Source organism: Mustela nigripes, chromosome 10 (assembly GCF_022355385.1).
Source record: "Mustela nigripes isolate SB6536 chromosome 10, MUSNIG.SB6536, whole genome shotgun sequence".
Lineage (NCBI taxonomy): Eukaryota > Metazoa > Chordata > Mammalia > Carnivora > Mustelidae > Mustela > Mustela nigripes.
In genome coordinates, this window is record NC_081566.1 from 47,284,803 (window position 1) to 47,312,343 (window position 27,541).

The window sequence follows — 27,541 nt, forward strand, 5'->3', positions numbered from 1 at the left end:
CAACCCCCACATTGCCTCTCAAATTCTTTGTATCAGGGAGATCATATGATAATCGTAAAAGGATGGATTTATAAGACTTTAGTTTATATTTAGATTTATTGATTATCAGGACCATGATAAATTCACATTGTGAGGAAACAATACTTCAAATATAGGAACTAAGTTTTCTACCCTTATATCAATATACAAATAAATGAAGAATTTTATACATTATTAATAGCTTAGAATCGTCAGCAATTTTTCACATTTAGAAGATATATATGATATAGAAATTTAATTATGAATATAATAGGAAAATTTCACAGATAAAATATCTCTCAAGACACAACTTTTTATATTACTCATAATATTAGACCATTGATTGTACTTCATATACTGTTTGTCTACTAACCGAAGTTATTACAAGCACTCCATCTGTACAATACACTCATGCTAGAGACAGTTCATATAGCTACAGTTTTTAAAGAACTGATCTGTGCCTTATGACAACAAAACTTCACTAATAAGAAACCATCATTATTGACTACCGTAGTAAAAACTTCATAATATTGGTGTTATGAAGGCTTTCCTTTTTCCTATATGCTACATGAGCTACATAGGCAAGCCATGAACTGTGTTTTTCATGTTATAACTGTTCAAGAGTCCATCCCTTTGGGGATCTGTTTATCTTTGAGAACAAGAAGACATTAATATGCAATTTGATCTCTTCTATTTCATTCCTATTCTATTTCTGATTGTAAGTGTGTGATGGTGTGTGTGTGTGTGTGTGTTAATTAAAGAAACAAAGCCAGCACTTTCAATGCACCGTTTTCAATTTATACTTTTGAGTGAGAGTTAGGAATTGTTGTTGGACGGAATAGTCTTCAAAAGTCTCTGGTACATTTCTGACTTGAGAAATCTGGGATAGGAATCTCTTTCCATGTGCATATACACTATCCTTTGAGCCTCTTCAAAACACGTTTGAGTGGGTTCTTGAATATTCCTGATGATAGTTTCTCTTGTTGAACTGTCAATGTTAATCTGAAAAGTGAAATTACATGCAGAGCATAAGTAGGTATCATTGAAGATAGAAACCATAATGGAAAGGTTTAATTTTTCCCCCCCTCTCCCTTTTTTTTTTTTTTTTTTACTGGAAAAAGGTAATTTTGTCTGAAATTCTGTAGATATCCAAAAAGACTTTTAAGAGACAAACTTTGCTCTTTCAAAAGCAAACATCCACCTTCCTATCCCAGGTTAAAAACCAAAACAAAACAGAAAACACATAGCCCCAGACCAAGGAAATCTCGGAAACCATTGCTTACTTAGATGCACTGGTTTGTTAGTGGAGTCTACAAACAAGGAAGTTTATGAGATGAAGGTCTCTTTTAAGGAAAGGGGAAGTTGGTGCTATTTTAAAGTTTATCTTTCTTAGTAGTCATGATTGTTGGTTTCAATGAATATGCCCTGAAATGGGAAGAGAGTGAAGAGAAATGGAGAAATAAAGGAGAGAAGTGGTTATTTCAATAAACCAAGTATTTTCCAGATAAGAGTTTTGAGGAACCAGTCAATAACGTAGGACTGTCCTGTGAGATGGGAATCTCACATAGCATTGTCCACCCTTATCCCTTGACAAGAATCTTCATTCCTTATTCTTTCTCTACCAGGAGGGGTCCCAGTGTTTCACGCACTCATGACTCTCTATTTTCTTGAGGCCGTTGTAAATGATTGGCAGAAATATCAGTGGGAATGTTTGCTGATTGGCTGCTTTGGAACTGAGGTGAGCAGTGAGTTTGGTGTGGAGGCACAGACTTTTCCCAAACCACTGGGGTATTCAATATGCCAGTGTATGGCATCTATAGTTCCTTCCAGCAAAGTCGATTCTTCTTTACAAGGACTTCTCCTTTTCTCTCTCTCTCTCTCTCTTTCTCTCTTTAAAGAAACTCTTCCAGGAATTAGGATAATTTAGTGAGAAGCAGCTCTGGGGCCAGACAGGCTTAACTGTGAATCCTAACTCTCTCACTTATCAGCTCTGTGACACCGAACAAGCTAATTAACTTCCCAGATTCTCAGGCTTCTTATCTGTAAAATAAGGTCTACAATATTGAGTTTGTAGCATAGTAGGAGATACTGGATATGAAGTGCCTGGCACATGTGTGTGCTTGAGAGATCTTAGCGCCCTCCCCGGGATGTACTGATTTCCATTAGCTGTGACTGTCGCGTAGTTACCTCTCTAGGGGACTGTGGCTGGATGTAAATCTTATAAAGTTTTCTTGCCCTAGAAATTCTGCTCCACCGAGAGGCAGTTTTCTTATAGGTTTCACAGGCCATCCAGAATTTAATATTCTCATCACTGTGCTCCATTTTTAAGTATGCTGTATAGACCACTGGACCATCTAAAAGTAATGGAGAAATCAGTTTATTTTCATGGATCAAAATCATTAGAAAATCTGAACAATATTTAATTCAGGTTAAAACTAAAGTCTAAATCAAAGCTTCCAAATTATTCAACAAATGAATATTGTATAATGATACACACACACACACACAAACCACACACACACACACACACACACTACATCACACTTACATCCAAAGCATATTTTGACAATGCTCGTTAGTAGTGGGGTCATCGCTTCATTCCTTTCTTCTGAGTCATTCAGAGGAAAATGTTCACTGAAGTGGGTGGGTTTGGGGCAGGAGAGGTCACTGGGACTCAGAAACAGGGCTTAAGTTGGATCAGTAGACAGAGCTCCATCATGAAACTGACATGAAGATCTAAGTCCTCCAGCCATACTGGAGGGTCAGGACACGGTTTAGAATCTCAACAGGCAGGTCAAGTTTGAAAGAAAAATATCCAAGTCATGTAGAAGTAATGAATTGATCAGGTTGTACAGCCTGGGGTGTTTCTCAGTATCCAACATGGAGAACATGGATGGAGGAAACGTTCAACTTCTCATTATGCTTTATGGTTCAAATGAGAAAGGAAGGACCAGACGAAGAATGGAATTCAGGTGCGGTGTTGGAAACTCTCTCAAAATAGAGAACAGGACAATGGGTATGTGTAGCATGACCATGAGATGACTCTTGATGCCAGAGATGATCATTGGTAGTTTTGGTATTCAGCTGTATTTTTGGAGTGGGTAGACAAGGACATCCATGTGAAAGGTGCTTTTCTGACTGAGGCACTATTTTGTAGAAAAGGGTTAGGCAAGCTCCCAGAAATATAGCACATTAAAGAAAATCTCTGGGAGGACTAAACATTCTCAGTATTGAGGATGAACCCTCTCAGAACTTCTTTTGCTGACTGGGAAGTCTCTTGGCATATCTGAGAAATTGAATTGCTAAATGATGAAACAATGTAACTTTTAATTGATAGTAAATAGAAGTGTGTGTGTAGGCACATTGAATATGTGACCAAGCATAGGATTTTGATTAACAATATTTTATTCAGTATTATTAACTGCCATAAGAAATAATGGTAATGGGACGCCTGGGTGGCTCAGTTGGTTGAGCAGCTGCCTTCAGCTCAGGTCATGATCCCAGCGTCCTGGGATCGAGTCCCACATCGGGCTCCTTGCTCAGTGGGGAGCCTGCTTCTCCCTCTGCCTCTGCCTGCCATTTGTCTGCCTGTGCTCGCTCTCTCCCCCCCCCTCTCTCTGATAAATAAATAAAATTAAAAAAAAAAAAAGAATTAATGGTAATGAGGTAGAGTACCAATATAAAGTCAAGCTTTCCAAGATCTTCGTATTACAGAATAGGCTGAGTTTTCTAGCACTAGAAAGCCGTAACTTCTTGGCTTCTACTGGCTCTGTCAGCAGTGATACAAAAATAAAGATAGCAATCAAGATATTTTTATTCAAGAAAAAAAAAAAAAAACTCAAAAAGAGGCAGATCCCCTCTTCAATTTGCAAGAAATGTGCCTTCGTGGGAACACACAAAATTAGAGCATGTCTCATGAATATCATGAAAGTCTAATCTTCATGACATTCAGTAGGAAATGGTTTGAACGGAATAACACTTGAGTTGAGAGGACAGATGAGATGGGGATGGAACGTGTATAAATATGTAACATAGGAAATGATATGGATTAGATATTTCTACCCAATGGGGAATACATTTTATCTTAGATTTCAAACAAGAAGTTTCTTTTCACCACCAAGCAACTTTAAGATGTGCCTTGCTTCATCACAGGCACAGAAAGCTAAGGGCAGAGACAAAGACTGTAGCAAGCGGAGCTCATCTTAGAGAAATAGCTGAATGGGAAGGCAAACCAAAACCCAAACAAAACAAAACCATTAAAAAAAAAATCAAAACAGAAAGCCATTTCTAGCTTAATAAGTAAAGCTGGAAGACAATAATTTGCAGTGTGTGTTGAAGAAATGGAGTCCTAGCTAAGAAGATAAAAAGCAATTTGACATACTTTGTACTTAGTGGAATTTGGACATTGCGTCCTGAGGAACAGAATTTGAGAGTCCTAAAAGAAAGAAGTGATCTATGGAACAGGGTAAGGAATGAGGTACCAGATAAAATCTGTAGATCCTGGAATGAGAGTCAGCCTCCAGGCTACTTGGATGGCTCAAGTGGCTGGGCGGCTAGGGGAGAAGGAGATGACTTGGAAACCAATATTAAATTCTATGTTATAGAATTCTGAATTTGTGTTGATACTTAGGTTTAGCTTCATTGCATAGTAAAATCTTTAGAGATTCTCATTTCAGAACCTCCCTGCGTCTGTGTCAGCCTTCTCTAACTTCTTTCCTGATTGAGCGGAGGAAGGATTTTATGGGACCGGGCAAATGGTTCAACAGTTTTCAAAATACCCAAGGCCTTTGCTCATGAAACCATCCATGCATTGCTGTTGATATTTTATGTAGACACTTGATATGATAGATTGTAGTATTGGTCTTAGTTACTTCCTGCCCTTCTTATAGGAGGATGACATTTTATGTCCTACTTATATCAGCCTTGCTTATTGGATTTGTTTTAGCCAAGGAAATATATGAAATGTGCCATGGATAGCTGGAAGAAGGTTTTAAGCAGAAAGTTGAAGCAGGTGGTCTGCGATTGCCCTTCCAACTGGTCTTGCAAAGGACACATTCTGGGAAAGAACCTTTGGTCTGAAGGTTAGAATGAAGATATGGAAGAGACCTGGAGCTGAACCCAGTCACTGTGTGACATGAACAAGAAATGAACCTTTCTTGTAAATTAGTGGGATTTGAATGTGGTCTTTTACCTGACCTGGACCTGAAAGCTGACATCGATCACTTGGACCTCTCTGATATTTCAGAGAAGATTCTGGTGCCTGGAATCAGTAGACTCACATGGCTGGTATGTTTTATAGAATTTTTATAACTTAGTCAAGTAAGCAGCTGAAGATGCATTTGTATGAAAGTGTTCCAGGAATATGAGTAATTATTAAAGTTGGAACTGATTTGCTCAATTGAGAATTTCTACTGACTCAGACAACAAATGAATTTAAAGGTGGAAAAGCCTTTTCCAAATCGGGCAGTGAGGCCCAAAGTAGCCCGTTCTGAAGTTGTAAATGCTACTCCTTCCTGAGCATTATACTCCATAGACCGTGATTTTGCTTGAGCAGAGTGAATAAGGAGAAACAACTAGAATTGCTCATTAAATGGAGAAGATGGAAAAAATAGGTTTATGTCATATATAATGCATGCTTTTTTCTTAAGAATGTGAGTGATGCTTTTGGGAGTCTCTAGCATGATCTTTTTAAGCTAGTCACTGAAATTAGTATTTCTATGACACACAAGATAACACATGTCAGTATCTTGATGCAGAAGGAAAACGTGACATTCCTCTTGGCTGAGTCAGAGCAGTGGCCCATCTGTTGCAGGATTGTTTTCTGCAAGGGGAAAAAGCTTACACCACAAATTAAATCCTAACGTTTTGCTATATTGCGGTCTTTCATCAGAAATGCACCTAAAACAATTTTAAATTTATTTTATTTTCAATCTGTACCACTTGGAATAATAAATTCCATAATTGTACTAGACTCTATATGAAGGTTAAAAGTAAACCTGCTTTACTGAGATTCTCTAGTTTGGCTACTATGATATTAATCATTTATGATTTTTCTCTTAACTTCTTTTTGCTGTGTTATTATAAAAGTAACTTAAAGTACTATGAGTTGTTTTTAAATACAGAAAACTTCCAATAAAGATAATAAAGATTATTGACAATTTGATATATTTCCCTTTGTTTTTTTCAGTCCTTTGTTAATGTTTAACTTTCTATCTAACTAGTATTCATTCATGGATACAAACATAGATACATATATAAATTACTGACATTATACTATGAAAACAATTTTGCATCATTCTTTCATATTTAGTATGTAGGAACACTTTCTTCTTTTGATTTTTAAGGGTCACATACTGGTCTATTGCAAGGCTACCCTATTTTATATTTAGCTACCCTGCTATTATTGAATATCTATGTTGTTTCCCATTTTTATGTTGTAAATTATCCTACATTGAATGTTTCGTGTATAAATCTTTGCATCTGTAATTATTTTCTTAGAATTAATTTAAGGGGTGGAATCCTTAGGTTGACAGATACCGTATTTTTGGAGACTATTGATACTTGTTGTAAAATTGCTTTCAGAAAGATTTCATTATTTTTCATTACTAACATTAGTGTCAAAATGTCTGCTCACTTCACCCTTTCCAGTCTGATGGGGATAAAACCAGTGACTTACAGTTGTTTTAGATTTTTAATATATTAATGCCGAAACATTTTTTCTTTCTTACTGACCATATCTTTTCTTTCTGTCAATTTCAAATCATATAACAATTTTTTTACACTATTAGTGTTTTCTGGAATTTTTTCAGATCTTTACATATGAGAGACATAGTTATATTTATTGCATTATCTTCTCTGCTCTTTTTACATAGAATTTTTGTTTATGATTTTTGAGAAAAATATGTAAGCCATCTAATCTGAAAAAAAAAAAAACACCTCATTTTGTCTATCTGACCTGCTTTCAATCTCTTTTGCACTTTTATCAGAGAAAAAGAAAAAATCTCTATAACAAAAATCTGGCCACAACCCTTTAATAATAACCTTTCAACCTTTTCCCATTATTGCCCCCATAAAAAAAGCCAGACCTTGGCAGTGGCTACAGGGCCCATGAAGATACAGTGTTCTCGACCTCTCTACCTCTTTCTTTGTCACTTCTGGAAACATTCTTGGTTTGAGTGTTGCTCCTGGCCAAGCCATGTGCCACCGCCATGCTGTTGTACAGGCAGTTCCTTCTACGAGGTGGCCTTTGTACTCTGATCTAAGACTCATGTGGAGCATCTCAGTTTCTGGAAAAATTTCTAACACTCCCCTCCCCCACCTAAGTAAGTGTTTCCCATCTGTTGACAAATAGCACCTGGCCCATCTTATATAATTACAGTTCTGTCTCACCCTGCATCACAGTCTGCTCTATCTACCCCTTTACCTTTGATTACTTTCCCACTCCCGGGCTCATACTTCGTGAATTAGGACTGCAGGTCTGTCTTCACACGCCCAGTGGCTTTGCCCTGCCTTGTATACAGCAGGTACTGACTAGACCAGTGTGTCAATCCAGGCTTTCGGACTTCTCATACTTTTATGTTTGAAAGTGATTCTCTGCAAGTTTTGAAAGGTGAAGCAGCAAACCATAATTATTTAGCATCCTGGGGGCACCAAAGACCAGAAGATTTTACCTGGCGTGTTGTTCCTTTTTGCTTTTTTTTTGACACTGAGACAACATGTCCTAATGGAACAAGGATGTGTCTAAAAGGCCAGGTTTTGTTGTTCTGTTTTCTCCCTCAAGGGAACAAGTGCACAAGGAGTTAGAGAAGACAAATAGTGCCGTGTGGAGGAGCTGCCACCCCGCAGGGGAGGTAGTGTGAGGGCTGCCAAGGGGAACCATGGCAACAGCAAAGGATTAGCAGAGGGCAGAGTAAATTATAGTCTAGGAAGCTGCAGATCCACAGCGAGCAGCACAGAATCTCTCTCAGAGGAAGAGAGCTGAGGGAAAGGCTCTGTCTGTGGGATCAGGAGGCATGTGGAGTAACAGCATCCATCCGTCACTTCTAATGTCTGCTTTGTGCCAGGCTGAAGATGCACCAGGCACAGGAATTGGAACCGTCTTCATGGCCTCCAGAGATATGATAGTCCTATAGCATCCAACCTGGCATTTCCAAGGGTGTTTGCAGGTGATCGTGGTAACTGAGAAGGAAGGAAAGTATACACCACCTTGAAGGATGACTTTGACCCAAATCAATGGTGATGTAAACTCTGTGATTCACAAAACCTGCCTATTTAGAATGGCTTAACTCTACGTCTGCTCTGGAACAAACTGAAGAGAACATACGAACATAAGTAACTGGACTTTCTCATTTGAAATCATCTGGGCAAATTTTATGTGGGCACTCAACATTACACAGTCATTCTACCACCCCTCCGTAATATCTTGGTTCTTTCACTCGCCAGAAACTATTTCTTCTCGTCTCCCTTCTCCCTTCCCCATCTCTCCTCAGCTCTGTGCTGATGCCCTTGCCTCAGACCTCACAGAGAACACTCATTTCATCAGGTAGGGATGCCTTCTTCTCCCTCCTTTCCAACTTTTCTCCTGAACTGGAAACAATGTCTGAGCCATTCTTTTCTAACTTCCACTTTACTATGGTTTCTCCATGACTTTCCATTTCTTTGTTGCTCTTGAAATTGTCCCTACCCTCTTCTATGTCATCACTTTCTTTCTAACGGTTGCCATCACCTCTACTGTATTTCCCAAATAAAACCAAAAATGGCTCTTGACTCTATGTTCTCAGTATTGACCTCATGTCTCCTTCTAACCTGTACTCTTTTTTCTGCTGACCTTCACCCCAAAACTTATGTAAATGATTCCCTACATTCTCTCCCTTGCTTTCTGTTCTCCTATCCATTCCCGTGCCCCTAAAACAGTTCCTGTCAAGGCACCACTGGCTTCCATATTGCCACATCCAGTGATCCCTGGTCTTTTCTCATCTTACCAGTCTTCTCAGCAGTCTTGGACACAGCTCACAGCTCCCTTCTTGAAATATGCTCTTCATTGCCTTTCACGGTGATGTACTGTTTTGCTCATCCTTAATTCACCCGAAGCTCTTTTTCCACCTCCTTTGCTGACTCCTCCTCTTCTCTGGATTTGGCACTATCAGCATGCACCTAAGCTCCATTTCTGGATCTCTCCTCTCCTTTCCCTGATACTCCCTCTTAGTGATCTCACAGTCCCATGACTTCTATTAGAGTCTATATGCTAAGTACTCTTGGCTTTGTCTTCCCCGCTAACTTATAGTCTTACATGGTTTATTGCAATAGCTTCCCCAACCAGCTCTCTGTTTCTTTCTTTTTTTTCCTTTCTTTTTTTTTTCAGAAGAGAATCAGAGGGGTTTTATGTTGTTGTTGTTGTTTTGTTTTGTTTTGTTTTTGGGAAAAGGGGCAGGGGCAGAGGGATAGGGAAAAAGAGAGAATCTTATGCAGGCTCCATGCTGGGCTCCATTTCATGACTCCAAGATCATGACCTGAGCTGAAACCAAGAGTTGGATTCTTAACTGACGCCCCAGAGAGTACCCTTAAAATCACATTGACCCTTGTTACTCTGCAATTGAAAGCTTTTTATGTGGCCAATAAGTCTTATACTTATGATATGGTGAGCATGGTTTATTTGAAGACAATGTCCTCGCTTATCTCTCTGGGCCTTTTAAACATGGCTTTCCTCTGCTTGGGCCACTCTACCCACAGATCCCAGCCTGGCTGGCAGCTTCTCATTGTTCAGCTCTTAGCTCAAATTTTACCCCTTCTGACAGTTGTCTTCTAGTCATACACTTGAACTGTCCCCTTATATCTGCCTTCTCTTTGCCATGTCAGCTGGTTTTATTTTCTTGAAAGCACTTACCACTTTCTGACATTAATGCTATTTATTTGTGTGTTTGTCTATCTCCTCCTCTAGAGGGAGCACATGAGCTGAGGACAGTGACCTTGTAGGTATCTTTCACCTCTGTCCCAGTGCTGGGAAGGTTTCCCACACCCAAGGAACGACTGAAAGAATCATCCAAGCAAGTTAGTTGCAGTTTTACTAAACTTCTTTCTATTTTGGGTCAACATCATTTAAGGAAAAATTTTTGGTCATTCTCAGGTACTTTTATGAGAAAGTAACAAATAGTTTTGACATTTTTTTTTTCTGGTCCATTAAAAAACTTATTACTACTTTTATGTCCATTTGCAAATAATGTAACTCTTCTAAAAACTTGGGTGTTTGGAAACTTGGAGAACTTTCTATCACCTGCAGACTTGGAAATTTCGCAGGGTACTTTCTGCTTAACTCATTAGGGAGATTTTTTTTTTTTTTTTAGATTTTATTTATTTATTTATTATTTGTCAGAGAGCGAGCAAGCGCGAGCGAGCACAGGCAGACAGAGTGGAAGGCAGAGTCAGAGGGAGAAGCAGGCTCCCTGCGGAGCAAGGAGCCCGATGCGGGACTCGATCCGAGGACGCTGGGATCATGACCTGAGCCGAAGGTAGCTGCTTAACCAACTGAGCCACCCAGGCGTCCCAGGGAGATTTTTTAATGAGACCAATTTTTACACTAAATCCTGAGGAATCCTACACACTGTCTCTCTACTGGACTTCTAAAGTAGTTGACTATTTTTAAAGTACTGTCAGTCAGACCTCCTTATTATTTTACAGCAGTCGGAATCAAGTCCCAGCTCAGATCTGCCTCTTGTGAGAAGCTTTCCCCAGAGACCTGCTATCCCCCACCATCTATCTTCACCCCTTAGCACAAACCTAGTGTGTATGTGCTACAGACCTACCTACGAGGACTGTGCTAGGCGATCTGTTATTTCTAGTCTCCCTTCTTTATAGTTGTTCACAAATTGTTTATGGTGCATGTATATATTTTTTTAATATTTAATTGTGGATGCCTTCAGGAAAGTACTTCCACTGTCCCTACATTCTACATAGTTGGAACTCACTAGATGCTTCACAGCTCAGGGATCATACTTCACACAGTATGCTAAAACTCAAAGCAGTTTGTTCTTAGCAGTTGTTTGAGCAATCTGTTCAGCCCTCGGATTCTCATAGGATGCTTCCTGAGTACACATTTTTCTTCAGTCACAAACTACACTTTTGGGATATACTTTAAGTGCTGCTCTTCTATAAGGCTGTCCTAACCCAACCTTGCAAGTAATTTTATGTCAAAGAAATGTGTGTCTGTGTTTTTCTTTCTATATCTAGAGCTTCTTTCTGCTTGTCGAATGTAATAATAGACTCTTCTTCAAGGGAAAGGCAAAGCTTTATAAAGCCATCCTTACTCTGGAAGCAAAAGCCAAAACAAACCAAATGAAACCAAACCAAACCCTGCCATTTAGCCCTTTCTTCATCGTTTGGTGAAAATGTTGTCAAAGGCTATTATTTTTAAAAAGTGTGTGTTTGCCTTGCCCTTGAAGTTCCATTCAGGGTATTACTAGAAGTAACAATCACCATTTTCTACTTTACCACAATGTGCTATCAGTTGTAGGCTTCCCTGTTTTCTTCTGGGAGATTTTCAGTTTTTGGAAAAAATCTACTCTTTTCCCTGTGTTATTTCATGTGGTAATGGGTGCATGGAATTTTTTTTCCCCAAGCACATTGCCTGGTACCTAAGTGCTTAAGATTTAGTGAATGGATATTGAACACACATACTCTTTTTAAAAAATTAACTTGTTTGTCAATAATGAATCATTGAATAACATCTAGGCTATTAGCATTTTTAATTTCTAATTAAGGTCTTAATTTTGACAGGGTTCTGTTCTTCAATTGACGATATTCTTAGATCCCCTCCTCTCAAGAGGAAGTTGAACTTAACTGTATTGTAATGGCTAGTACTTAATGGCTGTTCAGTAAACATCTCTTAAACCGATTCCTGTTCATCCATTGAAACCATACTTAATACCTTTCCTTCCTACATGTAGTTTCTGAACTACATGTTCTTAGAAATAGTCTTTTAATCTCTGTAGAAAGAAGCATCTACATATCTTAGGTAAAGAATACATTTTACTAATGTCCTTGGTTAATGTAAACACACCTTATTCTCTGGCACATTTAATGTTTCTTTGTTTTTTTGTTTGTTTGTTTGTTTTGTTTTGTTTTGTTTTATATTATCTTCCTGGTTGGATGGTCCAGCGATGAATTGTTTTATCCCTTTTTAAATTATGTGATTATTAAATTTTACATGAATTTCACAGTAATTTAATTTCTCCTAAGATTCTTATTCTGCTTTTGCTGGTTTAATAAAGAGCCTTCCCATCCTCTCCTTTTCTGTAAACTTTGCTTATTCTTATGACACTAGACCTCTGAATAGCTAATTGTAATTAGGCTATCACTTGAGGTTATTAGATCATAACCCAACAACTAACTGTATTCACTTTGTTTATGAGGCCTTTAGGACTGGCACAGAAAGTTTTATGTAATATGGCTTGATAGTTGGATCTTTTCTCACTAATATTTGTCTTATGTTAGTATTCATTGAACATTTATTAAATGCCCATTGAATACAAAGCACATTTTTAGCCTCTTGGATAGGAGATGAAAGGTGAACTCTCTCTGATCTGTGTTTTCAGGGAATTTAAAAATCTACTGAGAAAGTGTCTGTGGAAAAAACCCAGTACGCTAAGTAACCATACTTAGAAGCGGAATAAATACTGATACCAACGGAAGAAAGACGGCAAGTATTTCCAAGAGATGGCAGGGAAAAGGTGGAAGTTGAATTTTACTAGCCAGGACGGGCAGATAACAGAGTAGACAGAGGACTTGCCAAGAAACCTGGAGCAGGTGTGCCATGGAACAAAGGTCACCCTGGCGGAGGGGTGTGTCATGTGAGGAGGGAGAGCTGCGGCTAAATCGTAGAAAGTGTGTTTGAGTTTGGGATAAAGGGTCTTAAAGGCCAAGTTAGAGATTTTGAACTTTTTGGTAAGCAGCAAAGAAAAAGGAATGATATTCAGAGACATGCACTTTATTACTAATTAAAGTAACTACCATTTATTGCATGCCTAATCTGCATCAGCTATTAAGCTAGGTGTTTTATGGCTAACATAAACAATAATGCTGGAAAGATGGGTGATATTATCCCCATGTTACAGATAGAGAATTTGAAACTTCAAGAGGGAGATTAATGTGCAATGTTGCAAAACATAGATTTCAGCGGCTGGGACTAAAATCCAAATTATTTAGCGGAGGATCAATCAATATAGCTGACTGAACAATATATGCTTTTGTCTCTTCCTTTTACTCCAGTGTCCTAAAATTGACCCCCCAAATTTCAATTTTAAAAATTCATAATCATGCTGGCAAACCGGATCACAAAATATGAGGAATACTTAAAAAGTCAAAGGCTGGGGCGATTCACAAGAAAATCCTGGCCTCAGATGTTTATTGGAAAGGGTTGTTAGGCTAGGTCTGGAGGTGTGGATCCCAGTAGGGAGGGCCATGAAGTAATTTCCAGAATAGCTGAGGAAAGGGTTCCTGTAGAAGGAGCCAGGGGTCTACACCACTGGTCTACACTCTATGAGTCAGCTGTCTCCATGCCAGGAGGGGCCCTTGTGTCAGAGAGAGCAGGAGTGCCCCAGAAACATGGTCACCCCCAGGAGTAACAGGAAGTACTCTATGCAGAGTCACCACCGATACATCCCATCAATTAAATCATTAAGTAGCATAGCTAACTCCCTCTCCATAGTCAGTAGGTGTAAACAGGTGAAATATTTGCAGAGAGTCTAATAGGGAATCTCAAATAAGAAGAGGTCTGTAGACAACAATTAGCAAACATTTGATGGGGACGAAGTCCATTAAAAAAATACTAAATTCATCAAACAAGAGAATTTTCTATGAGTATCTACTACATTTTTTTTTCCTCTGCGTACCTGTCTTCTGGTACTTATCAACTTTCCAATTCTCTACCCCAAATACAAGTGGCTGCTCCCATGAATGCACACACTTTTTTGTATTCCTTGCTTTGAGCCTATGACTCTATCTCCCTAATATCCATTTTTGTTAACTCTCATTTATACCATCTGGATGTTGATACTTCCATACCACTATATGCAGATTTATATGAAGTCTTGTGTAAATCAGACACTGATAAAACAGAAAACTAACTCCGAGGAGTTTCAAAACATTAAGACTCAAACTTTTCTTACTTTTGAAAGCACTAAGAGCAGCAAATTGTTGAGTTTTCTAAAATCCTAACTTTAGAAGGCCATGGTAAGGCAGTGTATTTCAGGATGTGTTACAATTTAAGCATATTTTCTAAGGGATTTTACACGTACACTTGTCAAAACTAAAAATTCCCAGTGACTAATCTTGTTTTAATTAACACCAAAGAAAATAATAGTGGTTGACACGACAAACTATTTTCAGGTTTTCTTTTTTTAACTGGGAGCAGTTGCCATTTAGAAGGCTGTGAGAAGAGAGGCGTACATTCATCATCTAGTGCCACCTTCTTCTGTTAGGAGTGAAACTGACTGGTTAGTCAAAGATGAAATATACGTAATACTCACATTTTGTAGCCATCAGCTTTTCGAAAGACTGGCCCCACTGTAACACTTCCTCCAAAGTAATGCTTTGAAAAGAAAAAGAAGGTGCTCATTGCACCAAAGTATTCTCAAGGGTTTGCTGAACTACAGAGAAATACATGATCTTGAAAATAATGCCAAATTATAGTTGTACTCTATTTGTGTGTGGTTTTGGATGGAAATTTATCTTTCTGTGATCTCCTACATTTTTTTTTTTTTACTTTCTAAATTACTAAACTTAAAAAAATTGTGAAAGTAGTATAAATTTCAAAATAAATTTTTAAAAGATAAAGATCCATAGTCCTGTAATTCCATTATTCCCAACTTACTACTATTCATATTTTGATTTACTTGTTTTCAGTGTTTTTGTTACTTGTGTGTGTGTGTGTGTGTTTAACTAAGAAGTAGCCATACTCTGAATGTGTGTTTGTGGACATGCATACTTTGTGTGTGTATACATATATATGTATATATATTCACTTGTATTAAGCTTTTTACATGTCATCGCAATTATCTTAAAATCCATTTATAGTGTTACGACTTATAATTATAACATTATAATCTTTAATAGTCATTGTGGAGTGTTCTACAAGGGGGCATTTTTTTTTCTTCTTTTAAGATTTATTTATTTGAGAGAGAGAGAAAGAGAAAGAATGTGGATTGGGGAGGGACAGAGGGAGAGAATCCTCAAACATGGACCCCAATGTGGGGTTCGATCTCATGACCTGAGCTGAAATCAAGAGTTGGCCATTTAACCAACCAAGCCACCCAGGTGTTCCTATAAGGAGGCATTCTATAGTTTACATAATTATTCTCAATGAGCATCTTGATTATTTCTCATTTTTTTAACATAAAAACTTGTGATTAAGGCTTGCTATGCTCACACAGGGCAATTGCTTATGGGTGGGATTTGTAACAGTAGAATTAAAGTGGGTGAAGAAATGCACATTAAAAATTTTTTTTTAAGATTTACTTATTTATTTGACAGAGAGAGATCACAAGTAGGCAGAGAGGCAGGCAGGTGTGGGGGGAAGCAGGCTCCCCACTGAGCAGAGAGCCTGATGTGGGCTCTATCCCGGGACCCTGGGATCATGACCCAAGCTGAAGGCAAAGGCTTTAACCCACTGAGCCACCCAGGTGCCCCAAGAAATGCACATTTTTAAGGTTCTTGGTATAAATTGCCAAACTGCATTTGGGTTTGCATCATGTGCTGCTGGCATCAGTATTGTGTTGGCCCATGTAACTATTTATATCTTAGAGATTATCCACAAAGTCTATTTGCATGCATTCATATAATAAAGTTAGTAACCTATATGCAGATATTTTCTCTATTATTTGTTATAATTTTTTTTTACAGGCTGAGGGTTTGAATTTTTTTAAAGTGAATAATATGTGAATAAACGGTATAAAAACTATTTACCATTTCAAAAAATCTGTGGAAAATACTGGGTTTGAGGCTTCATTTCTGTTCGTCTTTTGGGGCTTTGTGAGGTGATTGGCAAGTGACTATGGATTCTTACGTATCATTTTATTTTCTCTCCTTCAAAATACTCAATGTGTTCATCGCCATTCAGCTTATGATTGTTTCAATTTACAGTTGGTTCACTCTTCATCTTCCTGTTTCTGGTGATGTCAAGGCATCAGCTCACTGTAGATACAAGCAAGCCCTATGCATTGCCTACACCTGGCGTAGGGAGCTCAGTAACTGGTGTTGCGGGAACAGCTATCAGCATTAGGAGGGACTTAACACAATGAAGGAGAAGATTAGTCAAAGAGGTTAAAACATGACCTAGAACATGCAAAAATATCAGGAGTCTTAAAAAGGTCAAATGTCTTTTGTTGTCTACAAATTTGGATGGTCCGTGCCAGTTTTAGGTGGACTATGTGCATCAGTACTGAGGCTTAACAGTATACTGACATTAAGATTGCTTTCAAAAACCATTTCCATGACATGGTATCTGACTCGTTGTTCTTTTCTCTTACTAGAACTTTAAGAACAGTGACCTACAGTGACCTTTCCCATCCTGTGAAATGGTAAGTTCGGCAAGGTATGTGGCATTCCTCTTGGCTCCACCCGTGTTCCCATTATATAGGAAAAAAAGAAAACCTACAACATGAGCCAAGATGCTGTCATTGTCTTGGCTTAGCTTAAAATAAAGCGTTGGCACTTTGTTGTTGAGAGAATTCTTCCTTATCTAAGATTCATGAGATTTATGGGAATAGATCACGATCAGAGTGATTACAGTTGGGGTTCAAGTTGTAAAATGAAATTTGGTTTTGGTTTAACTCCATTTTGCTTGTAATTTTTTCTGAGCATCTCAAGTTTCATGCTGTCCCATTGCTATTCAGGTGAGAGTATTTCTAAACCTCTCTGTCCCCTCACCCATCCGGATTTCCTAATAAAAGCACCAGGTACAAAACAGGGGAGCATTCTGAGACCTCGTGGCATTGTGGAAATGGGAATGAAGAGTACTGGAGTCTGAGAGTCTGAGAGTCCTGAGTTCTAATTCCAGGGCTGCATTTAATAGCTTTTGGTGTTGCCTAAAATCTTTGAGCCCCAGTTTTATTATCTATAAGATGGAGATAATACCTATCTCTCGAAGTTATCTTGAAAAGTAGAAGGTCATGAACATACAACACCTATCCAACGACTGTTATCTACCAGCTTGTCATGACCGTAAATTCTCTTTCCCTGGCCGCCCTCTTCCCCGATGGCTGGTCTACAAGGTGAGTAGAAGGAAACATGAGCCCCTGGTGGTGAGACTCCATGGGAGTCATCAGCAGAAGAGATGGAAGCTGTTCCCGAATTAGCCTACTTCATCTCCCTCCCAGCACAGCAGCGTCACCTGGTTGTTTAAAATGCTGAGCTTTGGGTCTTCTTATCTCATCCACCTACCACTTCAGCCTCCTCCTCACCTCACACAAATGCTTGTATTTTCAGATATTTTGCTACTACAGGGCAGGAACAGGCATGCCAGGAGCTCTGACCATAGCAAGGGAGATGGGGTCAGGACTGAGCAGTCCACATGGACTTGGATAGGCACTCTGGCTAAACTAACACACAGTGATCCTCAGCGTGGGAATCCTGGAGTGTGTGGGAATCCTTGAGGTGGAAAATCCAATCAAACGGTTTGTTACCCTTCTCTGGCATTATGCATTCCATTTTAGCAATCACTATTCCCATCCAAATGGCTACATGTTTAGTTTGGCAAAATATCCAAGAGACTCGGGAGGCTGGTAAGCATCTGGTTATCACACCAGTCTCCCTTCTTCCAAATAGACATGAGGTTTCTGGCACTTTTAGATGGAGGGTTAAAATCCTGAAAATATTTTGGATAATGAATCTCATTTGAACATAAACAATATAAAACTTTAAAGAAATCTAAGAGTGTTTATAATAGACCCTGTATAAACATTAAACTTGCTTAATTCTCAAGTGTAACCCATAAATAATGAACATGAAACCTTAGGGTAATACATGATTGCTCTTCTGGAGGAATTGCTCATGTGTATATGCAAATTTTACTCTCTGAACAAAATATATTAAATTAGCCATTGAATAAATGTACACCTATTTATCATGTGATACATATGCATGAGAACGGCCATCTAATTTAAATGCCACTTACTTTGAAGGAAGACTCTTAGATTCATCTCTGCACATCTTGCAAATCCAACAATTCCAACTGCTCATTTTTCTAAAGCAATACAAAATGTACTTAGTATAATTTAGTCATTTAAAATAATTATATGCTAGAGTCAATGTCTCAGGAACACACAAAATTATAAATCATGAAAAAATAAGCATCAGTTTTTGAAATTAACGGGATACAACCACTGGTGGCGTGGGGAGGAGAGATGAAAATAAAATAACTCATCTTATAAATATTTTTTTAGAAATGCAGGTACTTCGAGTTGTGACTTTAGAACCCACCTGGGCCACTTATTCATCCTAATATGTTTTATTTTTTTTAATTTTTATTTTTTTAAAAGATTTTATTTATTTATTTGACAGAGATCACAAGTAGGCAGAGAGGCAGGCAAAGAGAGAGAGAGGAGGAAACAGGCTCCCTGCTGAGCAGAGAGCCCGATGCGGGACTCGATCCCAGGACCCTGAGATCATGACCTGAGCTGAAGGCAGCAGCTTAACCCACTGAGCCACCCAGGCGCCCCAATCCTAATATGTTTTAAAAAAATACAGCTTACTGAGAAAAATCTTCCCATTTAGGGCCCACCAACAATGAATTCGACTCCTGGGTCTTCCCTTTTTTTGGGTAATTTTTAAAAGATCTCTCAATATATCACACAAGAATTTGCTTCTTTGTAATTAGCCAAAATAGTGTATATAGCTAAGTAAAAAAATAAGATTCCTTAAGGGTGAATTCTGAGAAGGGTGTTGCTTACCTGGTTTTCTCTGTTGTTGGCAGCATAACCTTGGCTTTAAAATTTAGGTACAGTTTACTCAGCCCAGGCTTTATATAGAAGTGTATGTTATAGAGGGTTTTAAACTCAGAACATTGAGAAAACAATTCAAAAATTTAAGAGTACTTAAATCTACAATTTATAATGAGAGATGGAAATATTTTCTAAATATGTATGCATTACACACAATGAACTATTAAGGATAACAGTGAGTTTTCATATTAGTCTTCACTGATTCATTCAAAACATCTGTTGAACACTTGTTATGTGCCAAGTTCTGGCTGCCAGTGTTCCATGCGGATCCTGTCTTTTCCTCTTCCTATCTTCACTAGCAAGCAGTTAAAGTCTCTCTGATGGGGACTTTGAGACAGGAAGTCCAGTGGTCCATGAGTACACATAGGAGAAGAACCTAGCCAGACTTGAGGGTGGTTAGAGACAGCGTCCCAGTATAGTAATAGCTGAGCTGGAACCCACAGGATGTGCAGGAATGTGCTGAGTGAAGAGGACAGGGCAGCTTGGGCATTGGTTCATGTTCCAATTGAGGAAATGAAAGGAATGTAGTCTTCTCATGAATCTAGAATATGGCAGGGAGAAAGCTGAGAGAATGGGCTAGAGAACTCAGATTGGATCAATAATCATGTTCCAAAATGTTCATTGCAGCAAGAAAGTGATGAGAGATGAAGTTGGAAGACCTGCGGAAGCTAAGCATGTTGGGCCATACACTCCATCAATTTCATAGGAAGGAGCTGGAAAATTATTAAAGATTTTAAAATATGAAGGTGACGTGCTAACATCTGAGATGGGTTTTGGGAGTAGAATTGATTGTAATGGTGCAAGGGTGTAATCTGGAAGACTAGTTAGGAGATTGCCCGCGGGAATGTAGGTGAGGATCTTACAGGGTTCGATTCGGAAGGTGGCCGGAGAGCTGAAGGGAGAGGGACAGATTTTCGACGTGGTAGAGAACCTGATGTATTGGATATGGAAGGTGGGAGGCATGCAGGAAACAAGTTCAGATAAAAGATTTGAACTCAAGATAAAGGTGGCGGTTTTTATAAAACACATAGGAGAAACCCAAATAAAAGATAAGATGGTCCAGGAAGAGAATATGAACTCAGAAAAGTAGACGGCCCAAGACAGATGACTCAGAAACACACTGAGAAAGTGAAGCCTGCAGAAGGCTTCAGAGTATAAACAGAAACCAAGGAATGAGTTATCAAAAAGCAAAGACCAGTCAGTTGAGTGTTAAGAGCGGGGAAGAGATGAAGGAAAAAAGAATGGGTGGCTCAGTGGGTTAAGCATCCTACTCTTGATTTTGGTTCAGGTCATGATCTCAGGGTCCCAAGATCGAACCCTGCCATGCTGGGCATGAAGTCCGCTTCAGATTCTCTCTCTCCCTCTCCCTTTGCCCATCTCCTCCCTCCTAGGCCCGTTCCATGCACATGTGAGCACTCTCTCAAAAAAAGAGAAAGCGAGAGAGGACAAGGGGGCCTAGCAAATATCCATCCGATTTGCTAACACGAAGGTCATCAAGAGCCTTGGTGAGAGGGGTTTTGGCAAACAGGGAGGGCAGAAGCAAGAGGGAAGAAAACAAGAGGAAATGGAGACCAGAACCAATATAGGGCTACTTGGACTTTCTTTCTCTTCTTGGCCCTCTCTCCATTCCTGCGTTCCCTCCGTCTCGCCCCTCCTTCCTTCCCATCTAATGAAAGCCATGAACAAACAGTGTAACAGAGACTGAGAGGCAGGACTGTGCTCTCTGGCTGTTCTGGCCTGCACATCTCTAAGAATCTGGTTCACAGGGGCGCCTGGGTGGCTCAGTGGGTTAAGCCGCTGCCTTCGGCTCAGGTCATGATCTCAGGGTCCTGGGATCGAGTCCCGCATCGGGCTCTCTGCTCAGCAGGCAGCCTGCTTCCTCCTCTCTCTCTCTCTGCCTGCCTCTCCGACTACTTGTGATTTCTCTCTGTCAAATAAATAAATAAATCTTTAAAAAAAAAAAAAAGAATCTGGTTCACAAAATCTACAGTGTAAGTGACCTGCCCTCGGATTGGCAAATAGTGTTCATGGAAAGAAGTTGTAGACTTAGGAGAAAGGAGGAAAATCAATAGACATTAGGTTTCTGAAAAAAAAAATTTTTTTTTTTTAAGGGACTAGAATTCAGATTGAGGGATAGAATATTGGAAGTGAAAATAGAGGAAGAAATAGCTGTTTTTGTTTGTTTGTTTGTTTTGTAACTGGAATAGGTCTAGATCTAAGTATATTTGTAGGTTTGGGGATAAGAATTTGGGGGTTCTGTGGTCTGATGGATTTCATTTTCTGTATGGCTTCTCTCCCATAAGGTGGAGCAAGGGACAAGTAGCTAAGTATATCTATAGGAAAAAAAAACAACAAATTTAGGACTCTTGTGATTGCAAATATAGATTTAAATCAATTTAAGCAAAAGAGAGAGTTGATTATAAGGATAACTGTGTGTGCAGACAGATTCTAGATGGCCTTAAATGTTGGGCTCTATTCTGTTGTAGCAATAATTCACTGAGGTCTTTGAATTATAGTGTGATGAAAATAAGATGCTTTGTTAGAAAGATAAATCTGACCAAGGATGATTAACACTGAAATAATTGAGGCTAAAAAATCTTTTACATTGATTGGTTATTCATAACCGACCCTGTGCATAATTGGACCCTGAATTAAATTTTAAGATTCTTTATCTCTGTAATCACTTCTAAAGTGCAGATTATCCAATGGCTCCCTGCTTCTCTTCTAAGTGGGAGGCTGGTAAAGAAGTTCTTTCTGTCATGTGTCAATAAAACTAGTCATCCCTGGCTTCTGCTGGACCATGACTTCTCCCTTCCCTACAGTATTTAACACAATTTTTTGTATGTCATTGTCTGCTCACTTGGTGTATCAGAGCTATGTGCACACATTAGTGATTTCTGTAACTAAAATTCATGTCTATTTACAAGTTATCATATATTTTTAAGAACTTTGTTGGAATTGTTTGGCAAAGGTAGAACAGGCTTAGTATGCAACACGTATTGAGGTCAGACGCATGACAAAGGTAAAGTAATTTCGAGATGCTCTAGAGTTTAGAGAGTTCCCACAGCTCTTTTTCTTTCTTTCTTTTTTTTTTTTTTTTAAAGATTTTATTTATTTATTTGACAGACAGGGATCACAAGCAGGCAGAGAGGCAGAGAGAGAGAGAGAGGGAAGCAGGCTCCCCGCTGAGCAGACAGCCTGATGTGGGGCTCGATCCCAGGACCTTGAGAGCATGACCTGAGCTGAAGGCAGAGGCTTTAACCCACTGAGCCACCCATGCGCCCCAAGTTCCCACAGCTCTTGACAGGTGGTTGCGTATGTTAAAATAATTCTATGCTCCAAAGCCAAAGAAACACGGCTGTGAGTTCAGGATCTTATTAGCTGTGTAATTGTAAGTAAACTCTTAGATTCTTAATTTCCTTGTCTCTAAAATGGAATTGTAAAGATTAGAAAAATGCTTGCACGCAAAAACTTTCTGTTCCAGTTAATCTGATCTTCCTGTAGCTTCTTGCACTCTGTCACTTAGGAAATATTTCCTGAACTCTCTTGTATGTACAGGAAACACACATTCAGCCAGACTGCATTCCTTCCCCTTTTTAAATTTCATCTCAGACCTCGTAAATCTTCTAGTTAACCTTATCCATTCTTCAGTGTGTTAGTACACTCCCTTGCAAATCTTCCTGTTCTTTTGTACCACGTTCCTGTATTTCTGTTGTTCACATATTAGTAGCTGGGGTTCCAGCTTAGAAGTAGCCAGATCTTCTGTAGCAGGTCAGGCACTTTGGGTGCACACATCATATTGAAGGGACAAGACTGCCAGGAAAGATTTGTTTGGCCAGACGAGCTCTGAGAAGACAGTCTAACCAGAGCTACCCTTTACAATTATATGAGGTTGTCTCGTCTATGGACACACATTGTCTGGAGGAGAGAAGAGGCTTAGGTCCCCCCCAGTCTCTTTGCCAACCAAAGGGCCTCAAATGGGACTTCATTCATGTAGTGAATGAAGACCATTATTTAAATTTAAAAGGCCATCTTTTAAAATTCCAGCAAAGGCTCTGTATAGACGAGTAGTAGCCCTGTGTTCAGCTACGTGATTAATTTAGGTTCTCTTGCCCAACTGGCTCATTAGTTAAACGACATTGAAAAAAGAGGGCAATAAAAATATAAATGTATGAAATAATATTGTTTATATTTCTGACTTCTATAATCTTAATAGACTATAAATTCCCCAAAGTGTTAAGTTCAAATGTTACTTGATAATCATGTTTAAGTAGTTATTTATATATTATCTAGTATTTTAAGTCAAACATTCATAAATTAAATTACAGAATACCAATATAATGACATAAAGGCATCCAGTGAAATAAAGTATTTAGTGACAGAATTATGTAAAAGATGTATTATGTGTAAATTAAATCACAAAGCAGTCTTGTTTTACAAAGATCTTTGGTTTTCTAGTCCATTGAGAAATAGAATTTATTGGGGGATTGTCCCGATGTCAGAGTTCTGCTCCATGTCCTTGCCCACCCCATGGAGCCCTATGGCCTGTCTTCTAATATTTCAGAAACTGAATGTCCACTGCGCCTCCCTTTTCTGATTACTCCTGGATTCACTATGACTGTGACTATACACCACTTCTTTGCTAAAATCCTGCAGAACATTGTCCATGTCCTCATAATGCCCTCTGCATTGAAACCAAAAGATAAATTCACAAATATTTAACTTAGCTTCCAATAATAGACAGATTGGTTCCCTTGAGCTTATTACTTCTTCTACCCAAAACACTGCTTAAAATTATAGTTAAGGCTTAGACATGGAGAAAAAAAGGAGATTAAACAAAGAGACAAAAACCAACAAAATCTTTTAATTTTGGAAGATGGTAGACAGATGCAGGAATAGAAATTAAAATTCTCATACCTCTAAAATGAGAAGAGAAAAGGTCGCCTTTGGAATTTTGTCTGCAAAAATGAAGAAAATAAAATTCAGTCTGACACAAATAATTTCCAAAAATAACTAGTGGTTTAGAAAGAAATATCTGCAATTTTTCATTCAACAGTATATGTCATTAAGTCATAGATCTGCATCTAAAAACCAAAATTTAGAATGGTGGAGTGAAAAGTTTTCATATTTATAATTGAGAACTTTAAAAAAATATTTATTTCTTTGACATAGATCACAAGTAGGCAGAGAGGCAGGCAGAGAGAGAGAGGAAGCAGGCTCCCCACTGAGCAGAGAGCTTGATGTAGGGCTCGATCCCAGGACCCTGGGAACATGACCCGAGCCTAAGGAAGAGGCTTTAATCCACTAAGCCACCCAGGTGCCCCTATAATTGAGAACTTTTAAGGAAAAGTTTTGGTAATTCCACAAAAAGTAAATTAATAAATTTACTTGGAATTAGAGCATACATAGTCATTTACTGGTCAACATAAAAATTAGCCTAAAATATTCTAAAGCTTTAAAATTCTATTTTGACAAAATTTTATTTCGACAAATAAAATTCTATATTGACAAAATATTCTATAGAATTGAAATTCTATTTGACAGAGAGTTCTCTGTAAAAGAATGACCCAAATGGATATGATATAGAATTTATTTAAATTAGAGAAACTCACCAAATTTCAAATCAATAACAATCATTTTTTTCTCATGTTAGTAGTATGATTATGGAAAAATTCCATTGACCTAAAAAGAAAATAATAACAAAACCAAAAATGTTATTATGTACTTCCTAGAGAATGCATATTTGGCAAAATAGTTCTATAAATACCTTGTTTTATATTTTAAGTAAATAATTTTTCTACTTAGTGTTAGATTATCCTTATTTTTCTCCCCATTATTTTTACCTTAAAAAAAATTAATATATAACATATTATTAGCCCCAGGGGTACAGTTCTGTGAATCACCAGGTTTACACATTTCAAGCACTCACCAGGTTATCCTTATTATTTTTTTTTAATTTTTTTATTTATTTGACAGACAGAGATCACAAGTAGGCAGAGAGGCAGGCAGAGAGAGAGGAGGAAGCAGGCTCCCCGCTGAGCAGAGAGGCCAATGCGGGGCTCGATCCCAGGACTCTGGGAACATGACCCCAGCTGAAGGCAGAGGCTTAACCCACTGAGCCACCCAGGCGCTCCAGGTTATCCTTGTTTTTGATTTAACTTCTGATCTGGAATTTTATTAATTTCAGAGATTGATACTGTAAAAATTCCTATATATTTTATTTGTGTTTTCCATTGCCATTTCTTTATTTTTTGTTTACCTTATGTTAAGCCTGTCTTTTATTTACTATTTTTAAATTTTTTCTAATCTGACTGTCTTTTAGATTTTTTCCATATCCTGTCAGTAAAACTAGTGCTCACTTTTACACTCTAAGTGTAGAGTATTTAAAAACAGGTCTCCAAAATGATTTTGCCTCCAATGTTTCTCTTGCTTTTTTTTATGAAAGCGTATATTTCATCTATACAATCTAATTCTTAGAGTGGTTATAAATGCTTTAGTGATGAATTTAATTAGATATATATTGTGCCAGAATAAATCCAAGTTTTCTCTAGCATTTAAATGAAATCTTTCTTAAAGTAATATGAAACTAAATAAACTTTCTTAAATTTTACCTTTCCACATATTTAAATGTTTTTATTATCCTGATAGATAGCTATAAATTCATTCTATTCAATATAATATCTGCATTTAAATGTGTTTCTTATGTTATGGAATGTCACATGAAACTTAGAAAAACCTCAAGTTTTAGAAAAACTCAAATTTACATTTTAGTGAGGTTTTGTTTGCCATAGCACAGAAAATTCTTGCCTTTTAAAGAGCAAGTAATTTGTTTTTTATTTGTGCCTATTAGGCGTAATATTAAGGAATGAAGAAACTCCATAAAATCAAAATGAACAATGCTTCATGTAAATCTTGCAATGGTCGATACCCAGAATCAGTACAGCTAATCAAATAATGGAACTAATTATTTGATAATGCATGATTTTTGAAGCAAACGATTCTGAGACATCTGGTTTTATAATATACCCTTATTTAAACACATATATTTATGTTCACACACACACAACCACATAAAATAAAAGCCCATACTCTAAATCTATACTCTATTCTTTACTGTACAATTTAGAAGCTTCATTTATACATGTATGACTGTAAGTATTTTTTAGAAAGCCTAGGCCAGGCAAGTTATTTTTTAAGTATAGAAAGCCTAGGCCAAGCAAACATGTGTTCAGTAGTTTGTTTTCCTCAGAAGAAATCTAATACTTCTCGCAGTCCTGCTGTTAAACATCCACTCATTATTGATATCAAACCAACATTATTGTATTCATCAACTATTTTACAAAATCTCATACTTACAAATATATCCTGTAGAACGGTCCACCATGCTAAATTTTATTTTCTAGCTGTATGATCCTTTTGAAATCAGGTTCTGAAACACTATGAGATACCCAGCATTTTGTTTTGCCTGGCATAAAATAACTTTACTGTCTCTGTAATCACCTTTGATGGCACTCTGCCCTCTCTATGAATGTTCTGTTTTTACACACATATCTATGCAAAGGGAGGTTTTGTTGATTATGGAAAGTAGTGCTGTGGGACTGCCATGCATTGCTGATAAAGAGTTTTTTTCTAACATTATCAGCCTATCTGAAGCAATCAGATGATTGGAACCAGTAGTTCTTTGAAATTTTCAGTGTAATATTCAAAATGTTTTCCAAAATAATCAATTTTTCTACTTTTAGAAAAATTTTTCTACTTTAGCTTAAAGAAGAACATCTACTTTTTAAAAAACTGAGAATTGACTATCAGTAAGTAAGCTACGCCTGCAAGGATTTGTTATTAAATTATTGAGAACTAGTAAAATAATCTGTTTAGAATAGTCAAATTACTAAGGTCTTGTAATAACTGAAGGGTCTAAAAATGGCTCATTTCTGGTTAAATCTTTCTGGCTCCTTCAACTTGTCTTTATAGGGTGATTTCTGGACTCACCATATTCTTCAGTTAATATACCTATTAAATTCTGAACTGAACACAGAGCTCCTGACAAGGATTAATGAACCAGAGTATGGTGAGATTAATACCTTGTCCTATGTCTAATCTAACCGTGTTGTGTATGTGTGTATGCATGTGTGTGTGAGAGAGAGAATGAGATACAGAGACAGAGAGAGATACAGAGAGAAACAGAATGATGGGGTTTGAGGCATGCTAGAATTAAACAACAGAGAAAGATTAGATTATGTTTGGTGGAATATTTCTGAAAGTATTTAGGAGCCTAATGAGGTAGAAAATTATCTTTACTTCTATTTCATGATTTTGAGGTCCAAAGCCAGAGAAACTGAATCAGATCTAGAGGATAATTTGGGGAACTAGAAAAGGCAAATAAACTTCAGAAAGTCAGAAGCTAAGTAGATGTAGCAAGGAAGGAAGGAAGTATAGGGCAAGGTTTGGATTAGTTGTGAAGATTCCAGGTTGATGGTTTGCTGATAGCACCATTTTCACTGGTTTCTAGGTCTCGAATTCCTTCCCTTCTCGGG

General features: G+C 37.9%; 1 protein-coding gene and 1 long non-coding RNA gene across 2 annotated transcripts in view; one reads left to right on the forward strand and one right to left on the reverse strand.

Moving 5' to 3' along the window:
* RGS13 (regulator of G protein signaling 13) lies at positions 1-26,544 on the reverse strand. Its single transcript, XM_059413322.1, has 7 exons — positions 26,364-26,544; positions 24,620-24,689; positions 23,925-23,965; positions 18,182-18,250; positions 14,538-14,599; positions 2,206-2,372; positions 1-1,020 (listed from the first exon to the last, which is right to left on the reverse strand). The coding sequence occupies exons 4-7, from the start codon at positions 18,244-18,246 to the stop codon at positions 835-837; spliced, it is 480 nt and encodes a 159-aa protein (XP_059269305.1). The 5' UTR covers positions 18,247-18,250; positions 23,925-23,965; positions 24,620-24,689; positions 26,364-26,544; the 3' UTR covers positions 1-834.
* Positions 16,540-27,541, forward strand: part of LOC132025694 (uncharacterized) — a 71,211-nt gene continuing 60,209 nt past the window's right edge. The window contains exon 1 of the long non-coding RNA XR_009406668.1: positions 16,540-16,586. This is a non-coding gene — a long non-coding RNA (uncharacterized LOC132025694). The remainder of the gene's footprint in view (positions 16,587-27,541) is intronic.

Coding starts and splice junctions, on each gene's coding strand:
- RGS13 (XM_059413322.1), bottom strand. CDS start 18,246: ATGAGCAGTTGGAATTGTTGGATTTGCAAGATGTGCAGAGATGAATCT. Junction 2,373..14,537: donor AAAGCTGATGGCTACAAAAT/GTGAGTATTACG, acceptor CATTACTTTTAG/ATGGTCCAGTGGTCTATACA. Junction 1,021..2,205: donor AGCCACAGTCCCCTAGAGAG/GTAACTACGCGA, acceptor TTCACTTTTCAG/ATTAACATTGACAGTTCAAC.